Raw genomic sequence first — 10057 nt, forward strand, 5'->3', positions numbered from 1 at the left:
GGAAGTATGCCATGGGGATCATAGAAGAGACAGGTATGAAAGGAGCAAGGACGGCATACACACCAATTCGACAAAGGCACAATTTGTCGTTAGCTAAAGGGTATGTGTTGAAAGACATAATGAAGTATCGACGATTGATTGGGAGACTAGTGTACTTGACTATCACGAGGCCAGACCTTGTTTACACGGTACATGTGCTTTCACAATTTGTCAACGAGCCTAGAAAGGAACATTGGGAGGCTGCTCTTAGAGTTGTGAGATATATTAAGCGGAATCCGAGCAAAGGCATCATGTTAAAGAAAGAGTCGGATTTGCGAATTAAAGGGTATTGTGACTCGGATTATGCGAGTTGTCCGTTGACAAGAAGGTCGATAAGTGGTTATTTTGTTGCGTTAGGACAATCACCTATATCATGGAGGGCAAAGAAACAAGTGACGGTTGCAAAATCAACGGCTGAAGCGGAGTATAGAGCCATGGCAGCTGCAACGAGTGAACTAATATGGATTAAGTCGTTTCTTGCATCTCTGGGTGTTTTTCATACTAGCTCGATGGACTTGTTTTGCGACAATCAAGCCGCCATCTACATAGCTAAAAATCCCGTGTTCCATGATAGAACGAAACACATAGAGATTGATTGTCATTTCATTCGACAACATTTGGTTTCAAGGGAAATAAGAACGATGCACATAAGAAGCAAGGAACAAATAGCTGATTTGTTCACAAAGGCTTTAGGAGGGGAGATATTTGATCATTTGATTTTCAAGTTGGGTCTTGGTATGCCAAGAGCTCCAACTTGAGGGGGAGTGTGAAGAATAAGTCTCAGAATATTCTTCATATGCTTCATATGCTGCGTATTATTTGGTGTATATTTGTATGATATGTAATCTACTTAGTTAAGGATACATAAGATTGGTTGCCATATTATAAGAGTTTTATTAGGATAGAAGATAAGTAGAAGATCTTGGTGTATACTATATATTGTATCATATGCACGATGAATGAAATACAATTGAGTTTTCCATTATTTCTCAATAAACGTGAAAAAAGAAAGTGGTATAGTGGAGTTGAATGGAAGAAGTAGTTCACTAGTACAAATTAAACAACTAATTGAATGCATTATTTTTTTTTCCTTGATGAAAAATGTATTACATTTAAAATATGAAAATCTCAGCGAAAAAAGAAGTGTTTTCGTATAATATACAAGAGGTGCACGAAAACATTGTCTTAGTTGCTGGACACCATGCTAGTATGTAATAAAACACCCATAAATCAACAACTAAATTTAAAACATCTTTATATAACTAAACTATATATCGAGGGTTTCAACTTTTAACCTTCTTTCTATTTCTGGTTTGTTCTTCTTTGATTTTGTGTTGAGGATTCTTCGAATGCTATATCAAGAGGCTGCAAAAGCTATCCCTGTCTCAACTTCATGTATAGGCGAAAAACCCACCCTTTTCTGTCATCATTATTAACTTTTTGTTAGTTTCTAACAAGAAAGATAAAAATACATTTTTTTGAAAAATAAATATAAATTATTATTGTCACATTTCTCAATTAAAACTTGTTGTGATTAAAAAAAGAATAGGTATAGTACCATAGTGGGTATTACTGGTATAGTCGACAGTTTGGACTAGGGTTCTGTGAAAACAAAAATCCGTTATTTGAAGCATGCGGTAAGTAAAGTAAAAAAGGTTTGACAAATTCAGCGGTCAAAGTATTATTCTTCTAAATTTGGTCGTAAATTAGAAAATTAAAATAAAGTTTTGACTGTCTGACACACATGATTTACTCCCTACTATTTTTTAATATTAGGAGTCAATGTATTGCATGCCTTTTCACCCGTTACACACTTACACCCAAATAGTTTTGTAAAAGGTTATTGCGGCAAGCGTGCATTACTATCAGAAGTCTCAAATTCCGGCGCATCTAACACCTCCCTAATACAAATTCTCCATTGAATATGCTCATCATAGATTCATAGTTTCTTATATTGTCCCAATAATCACTTTTATGTAAGCAGATTTTACCGGTTTACCCTAACATACCGCAAAACGTTTATAAATACAATTCAACTCTATTAGTGATAAAAGAAGTTATTAAGAAAAACCGTTTTACAATAAAGTTGTGTAAGGTCGCCTTATTATGTACTCCCTCTGTCTCACTGATATATTTACACTTTTTTTATTTTGCGAAGGAGAAATACTGTAAAGGAGGTGTAAACATATTATTGGGACGGAAGGAGGAAGTCTTTGGGTTGTTATCGCAACATTTCACATGAGATAAGAACTTGGGTTCAAACTTTTGAGTACAAGTCATGAATCCCATAAAATTTTGGAAGACCTGGAAAAATATTTCAGTGCATGCAAAATAGTAAAGCACGAGATTGTTGAATTTGTTGTTGGACCGTGTCTTTATTATTTAACCGCTTTGTCTGACCACAAAGTACAAACCCATGGAACGATTTCACGTAATCTTTATAAACATGTTATCCACGTAAAACTAAACTAATTTAAGGTATTGAATGACTTAATATGGAGTAACTTTGAGAAAAGAAAATTTAAGGTCACTCAGCTGTAAATCATTTAAGGATGGACTTTATTTTTTGAGGTTGGATGGTCGGCATAGGATAATAATCCAAAAATAGAAAGTATTAAATGATATTTTCATGTGAAATTGTAATATCTCATCACTTTTAATTTTCTTCACAAAAAATACATTTAATATTTTCCTATTTTTTTTTTTTTTTTGGAAATAAAGAGCATAAATTAAATCAAATCCAAAGGTTCAGATACCATATTTTCCTATTTTAGTTTCTTATCCTATGCCTAGTGGGCATAGATAGAAAAACCGTTATTCTAAAGTTGAAAAAAAAAAACTAAATGAACCCGTATTCTTTATAGTAATGCTCGTATCTTTTACCAACAACCTTTGTTATTACTTTGCATTCATTAATAACTTTTTCTTTGAATTGATGTTTTCAAAGTGAAAATATTTTAAATGAGGCAATTAGTTTCCAGAAGAGATATTTGATCTGTTCTATCGTATAAGTCGGTTTAGATTATTTAACAAGAATCAAGAAAGTATTGGGAACGGAACGGAAGGAGTAAAAGTTAACCAGCCTAAGGGAAGCACACAAGTTTTACTATATACTACTCCCTCCATGCAGGTCAATTGTTGTCCTTTTGTTTTGGCACAAAGATCAAAGAAAGATGAATATGCCAATTACTAAATGACAAGTGGAACAAAATGAGAGAATGATCAAATTGTTCATCAACTTCATTCTTAAAATAAAAAGGACAACAACTCACTAAAACACCCCATTATAAAAAAGGACAACAAATGACCGGGACAAGGAAGTAATAGCTTAGAATAACATTCCATCAAAGTCAACATAAGCATAAGTGCATAACATAATTTGTTTGTACAAGTACAACGTTGACATGTGGAAATTGTTCTCTTAAGGTAATTTTTTTTTTTATAAGGTAATAAAACTAGATTGATCCTCTAGGGTAGGACCAATCTATCTCATCCTTTCGAATGATAGATGTAAGTTGAAGCCACCGGCTTTCAAACCACCTCGAAAGAGTTGTAAGGTAGTTGCATAGTCAAATTGACCTTTTCTTTATCAACTTGAAATAGATAGCCAAACAGAAACGGTAATAATAAAATTAGGGATGTCACAATTGGTGTTTCATCACAATGAATCTTACGTAAATTTATTCCGTTAGTTACTTTTTGTTGATTTTTATAATTTGCATTTTCAAATCTCTAAATATCGAAAAAATAAAAACCAATAAGTTTTAGTAAAAAAATGTGGCTGTTTATCCCAAAAATTAGAGGATAAAATAAAAGAGATAATATTAGGGGCCTAGGGGGAAATATAAACAACGAACAAAAACTAAGTTTTTAAGATTTGTGAACTTTTAAGAGTTTTAGCATATTACATAATTACAAATAAAAAAAATTAAAATGCATCCTTTGCCATTTTAGCTTATAAAAAGGATGTTTCACAATGTTATTTAATTCAAATACTGAATTTAATAATTTTTATTAGCGTAAAAATTTGCATGGTAATTATATAGTCCATGTCTTTATTAAATACTCCGTATGCATGAAGTATATTTAAAATAATTTATTATGAGCACATCTCTTACAAGACTTGTTAAATTAGATTGGGGGGAGTCTAACAGAAAAATTTTCAAATGTCAACGAGACCTTCATTTATTTTAAGACGTCCCTATTCCCTAATCTCCGTAGTCCTGTAGTGACTAGTTGATTGAAAACATGAATATGAAAAAGGACAAAATGCAAAAAAACATTACGTAACGCACCTTGTAACCTGTCGGACTACGAGCAATCGATTGATCGAAAAAGTTATTCCCATTCACAAATGCTTTTCCCTTTGAAATTGCCTTACTTTCATTTTCATTACTATTAACAATGTTACTCCTTGTACTATCTTGGTTCATTTTAGATGAACACATGTTTATGATCCTTTCCGCCACCTCCTCTCTATCTCTACTTTGGCTCATTAACTTTTCAACTTGAGCCTTAGGCAATCTCATCTTAACCCTCATCCCGGAGGAGGCGGTTAGACCACCTTCCGCGCTATTGTGGGGCCCTGCCTCAACTTCTATTCTTGTGGCATGCCCCATAATAGACAAGTCTGACACAGACCGCTTTGAAAGCAATAAGTTTTCTAGGCGGTCTTTGGCGGACATTTGGATAGCTGACCGGACCCTTCTGGGGACGCGGTGCTGGTGATCATGTGAAAACTTTGGAAGTTCCACTAGGAAGTAAAGTTTCTTACGCTCGAGATTCGAGTACGGTTCTAGTGGTTTTGCACGTATCCCGTAGTGCCTCACGGCCTCGGAATCCAACACCACGTGACCGGGATAGTCCTTTACGACATCCTCCACTTTTATGGGTGTCTTGAACTTCATTGTTTCACCATTTATTTTCATGACTTTGGTAGTTTTCTTACCTCCTAGAGTGTTACCCATGTTGTGACTTAAGGCCAAAGATAAGATTAGCTAGCTAGTAAAACTAAAAAAAGAATAAGAAAGGTGTGAAATGTATTTGATGGTAGAGGAGAGTGGGTAGAATGCGTTTATAAGGGAGCGCATGCACCTCTTTAATTAATACTCCTTATAAATTTTTATTTAAAATGGGTATATTTGTCTTAACTTTAAGACGGTGAAGTATTATGAATAAAATAAAAACAAAAAGCATTTGGAAAAACAATAAATTTGTATTACATGCACAAATAGAATAATACTAGACCCGATTTATTGTTAAGACGGAGACATCTGTCTTAAGAGAGACTATGTTGAAATTTTTTGGCAAATTGGAGTTAATTAGCAAAATAATTAGGAAATTGAGGTTCCTTTGAACACTATTTTGCCCCAATGGTGTCCACGTCATCACTTTCATTTTTTTTTTCCAATTTTTAGGCAAAGTCGCTAAGTTTCTTAGCGGCTTTGTTTCCTTGTCCTTTTTCAGATGATAGATGTCATAAGTTTATAAAAAATAGAGAAATAGGGAAGCCGCTAACTTTCTTAGCGGCTTCAGTGGTTGTTCATTTCTAGGTTAGGTTGCCATCTGTGTTTGAAGGTGACGGTTTTTGAAAAAAAAAAGTGAATATTGAAGCCGCTAGGTTCTTAGCGGCTTCACTATTCACTTTGTTTTTTAAAAAAAAAATTAAGTCGCTAAGTTTCTCAACGGCTTACTATAAAAATTGGAAAATAAAAATAAAAATTGATGACGTGGACAACATTGGGCAAAATAGTTTCAAAGGAACCCCAACTCCCTAATTATTTTGCTAATCAACACCTATTTGCCAAAAAATTAGACTATGTTTAATTAAAACGTGAGTATGGATCGTCGTTGAATAATAAGGGTTGGTGTTAGATAGAGACGTGTTTTTAAGGATCGGATGGGTATGTAAAAGAGTGTTGAGGTCAAAATTTGAATACTAATGGTTTGAAAAATCAGCAAAGTGTTTGAAAAGCGTTTCTAAATAGAATGTGGATTAATATAAACAAAGACGTTCTAGTTGAGTTCGTCCTACTCGTGTTCTTCAATTCGTAATAATGTGTTCCACAATTGATGCCTTTAACCTAGCTACTCTTTTTCATTTTTATGTTGGTATAAATACAATTATAAAGCCTTTTTTTTGGGTACAAATCCGCATTGAACCAAGATCGTGATATCGATTTTCATTACTTTCTCGTTAAATCGTGATTATCAACTTTTATGACGGTATCGGTTAAATTAAAAGATTTTTATTTATTGTTGTTTTGAGATATGTTAGACAAGCCTTTGGTAGTTACTATGGTTTTCATTTGGTCTAATAAGACTATACAAGCTTTTGTGCATGGTTAGATATTTCTACCAACTTAGCTTAGTATGTCATGAGAAATATTAGAGAAAACAATACTGATTGACGGGTAAAACATCATAGTATGTTGAGTAAATCATCATAGTATGACAAATAAGACAAAGTCTACGTGCATGATTATTTTAACTCAAAAAAAACATTTGTTACTCTTTATTTTATGGTAGGGATCTCATCTCTCACTATCTTTCCATTTGACACATAAGTAATAAATATTAAAAATAAGTAAATATGTAGATATTATCTAAGGATGAGGTGTCAGAATATTAAGGCAATGAGACACAAGATGGGACATGAAAATGGGACAGAAGATCCGAACTGCTCCACTACCTATCCCTCTCCATTACTTATCAATGGATACGATATAATTTCGAGAAAAAATTGACGGCCTAGATTTACTTGCGATATGAAAAAATTGAGGTGGAAATTGAAGTGTGGAAAGAATTTGATCCCTCCATTTTGACCCCAAACGAAATCCTAGCCATTAATTAGTAATGGATTGATAATAAAGGGAAAGTAATTGAGAAAATCTTGACACTTATTTTATACTCCATTCATTTTATTTTTATTTTAAAGTAACCCATTACTCCTGTTACCGATTGCTCGTTCAACATGGGTAACACGAATGGACGGCCTAGGCTTGTTCGTGTAAATCACATGAAACGGTCCAGGCCAGTTCGTGTTTTTCACACGAATGGGCCACTTTCTAATATTTTTTTTTACCATTGTGTTCGTCTCGAAAAGTTATGCGATTTGAAAAAAAAAATTCGTCAAAATCGGACACTCGAGCATAAAGTTATGGCCGTTTGAAATTCTGTTCTTTTCTAATCGTCAATTTTGTTTTTAATTTAATCGTTTTTGGTTATTAATTATCGTTGTTATTAATTATCGTTTATTAATATATGAAAATCAACGTTACTAAAATATGTAAAAAAACGAAAAGTGATATGTTGCGTTTTTATTTTTTTAAGCGGTTTTAATTTTGTTAATTTTTGAAGCGGCTTTATTAAATTTTGAAATCGGAATTCGAAAATGAGAAAAAAAACAAGGACATAGAGTATAAAAGAGTTTTAATAACTCAAGGACAATATAGTAATTTATTAGGAACGATAGGAGTAAAACTAGGGGCGATATTTAGGAATCCCATTTGTTAATCGTGCAAAAGAGGTCCAACTTTGAGTGCCTTCACTTCCTACAATAGGTCACTTTGTTGAACTTTATTGAATGCAACGACCGTGTGCGGTAGAGAAGTAATCACTCCAAATAATAATTGTAATATGCCAAAACCTCTAAACAAAACCTTATGATGAAGATTGAAGGGGTCGTAATTGCTTACTTAATCTTCCTTCTTCGATAAGCACCGAAAATTAAAGTCATCATTTGTTTGATTATGCGCTAATCACGGTCTACACTATAAAATATCACATATTAGTGTCGTTTTTTTTCTCTCTTTCATACTCTTTCCTTCGATTTTTTTACTCCATTCGTCTCAGTCAATTGTTGTTTTTTGATTTTGGCAAAAATATCAAGGAAAGAGGAGGGAGTCAATTAATAAATGACAAGTAAAACAAATTGAGTGTGAATGATCAAATTGCTCATCAAATTCATTATCAAAATAGAAAGAACAACAATTGAGACACCTCAAAATGAAAAAGGACAACAAATGACCGGGACAAAGGTATTTATTTATTTTTATTTATTTATTTATTTATTTATTATGTTGGGCCAATTACCATACTCTCTCAAATCTTAACGTTTGCTCTAGGGATTAGAAGATATTACGGTATATTATAATATATTGTAATCAGAATATATTCATATTATGGAATAAGTTAATTATGTCACCGATATTAGGAGATACTAGGTTTGATGCCCAGGCTACCTTTATTTACCATTTAAATTTTTTATTTTATATGAAATATGATTCGCTAAATTATATAACACATACATTTACAATTTATATCTTGAAATTATGATGAGATGTAAAATTAATCAACAAATTATGAGAAACGCTCACCAGTCCCGCTGTTAATATTATTACTTTCACTACATCCCCTGTTAATACTATTACGTTCACTACTTCTTCGGTTACTGTTGTTTATTTAACTACTCCTGTTATTGTTATAGTTAACCTATTAGTTTTGTCAAACTCACATATTTAAATAAATTAATATTTTCATAGAATTGATTTGTTAGTTAATTTTTCATACTCTCTCCGTTGTTTCTACTGTTACTTTCATTACATGTGTTGTGACTACTATTACTTTAACTTCTCTCGCCATCATTATTTTTCTTTACTACTCCCGCATTTATTATTGTTAATTTCACTACTTCCGTTGCTACTAGTATGACTTTTATTATTCCCGTTGCTATTATTGTTGCTTTTAGTTTTACTAAACTTGGTCCCAATTACAACCAATAAGAGGCATAAACATTGCCTCTATACTAACTTAAGACTCTTAAACCATGCTAAAAACTTGGCATTTTAACACTTTATCATACATAATCTCATACAAGCATCATTTATAACATGCTTTAGAATAACCTCTGGCCGCCATAGTAAGCCTTCCACCCTACACTGGTTTCGTGCATACCATACCCAGTACATCAAGCTTGCTAAAATAACTGCCATCCCTTATTTCCTCCCAACTGATCTACTCCTCCATTTCAACCACCATTCAATACAATTCTGATGTGGAAGTTGCATCTGACACCAGGAAGAAACCAAAGTCAGACATTTCTGGCTATATTCACAGCCAAAAAATAGGTGTTTATGTATTTCTTCCTTAGCTCCACATAAGTAGCAGCAATTCTGACTCAAAATGTGCATTTTCACCATTCTATCTTGTGCGAGGAGTCTCTTCTGTACAATGAACCAGCAGCAGAAACTATGTTTTGGCACAATCCACCTGTAACACCCCAAGAGATTGAGAGGGAAGTTGTCTCCCATCGGGAAATTGAGTGGCTTATGAGATATTTATAAGTGTAATACCCGCCCTTTTAGAGACCCTTTGACCAGCGTTGACTGACCTTGGGAGCGGGAATAATCTTTAGAAGTGCGTGCCAAGTTACCTTGGGTTGTGAGTTGTGCGTGGTACTCGATAGAGTAGAGGCTACTCGATCGAGTAGCTTGGATACTCGATCGAGTAGGGTGGCACTCGATCGAGTATGTGGGACACTCGATCGAGTAACGGGTTTTCAGCGAGGGTTTATAATCGCGTTTTGTTAAATCCGCAAACCATTTCCGCCTCATTTCTTCAGACCCTTAGGTCGCCTCCTTCCCTTCCCTTCACTATATAACCTCCATGGAAGCCTTTGAAGGTTCTTGTGCCTTGGGATAGCGTAACTTGAGTCGGGTAGCGGTTTTTTACCGGGTTTCTCCTTGTAGGTATGTTGTCATCATCATCCGTATCCTTGTCCTTGCAGTTAGGGTCTGCTTGGTAGTGATAGATGATTGTGTTATGGTTATAGGTGTTGCTTGATTGCCGGATGTTTCGTATGTTGGCATGGAGTGGTTGCAGTTGCTTAAAGGTAGGTTCGCCTACTCAGTTTCTGTAGATGGTCTAGTGTGTCGGTTGTTGTGGTTGTATTGTGGTTGTGTTGTGTTGCAGATAGTTGTGATTGTTTGTCTCTGGTTCTCGAGATGCGTTCTCGGCT

At 34.1% G+C, this 10057-nt stretch overlaps 1 protein-coding gene across 1 annotated transcript; it reads right to left on the reverse strand.

The window, feature by feature from the left end:
* Positions 1-1268: 1268 nt before the first annotated feature.
* LOC141621428 (uncharacterized protein At1g66480-like) lies at positions 1269-5103 on the reverse strand. The gene is made up of 2 exons (XM_074437949.1): positions 4335-5103; positions 1269-1459 (listed from the first exon to the last, which is right to left on the reverse strand). Exons 1-2 carry the CDS (start codon positions 5004-5006, stop codon positions 1397-1399), a joined length of 735 nt encoding a protein of 244 aa, XP_074294050.1. The 5' UTR covers positions 5007-5103; the 3' UTR covers positions 1269-1396.
* Between the last annotated feature and the right edge of the window lie 4954 nt (positions 5104-10057).

This window comes from Silene latifolia, chromosome X (genome assembly GCF_048544455.1).
Source record: "Silene latifolia isolate original U9 population chromosome X, ASM4854445v1, whole genome shotgun sequence".
NCBI lineage: Eukaryota > Viridiplantae > Streptophyta > Magnoliopsida > Caryophyllales > Caryophyllaceae > Silene > Silene latifolia.

Coding starts and splice junctions, on each gene's coding strand:
- LOC141621428 (XM_074437949.1), bottom strand. CDS start 5,006: ATGGGTAACACTCTAGGAGGTAAGAAAACTACCAAAGTCATGAAAATA. Junction 1,460..4,334: donor GTAGTCCGACAGGTTACAAG/GTGCGTTACGTA, acceptor TAATGATGACAG/AAAAGGGTGGGTTTTTCGCC.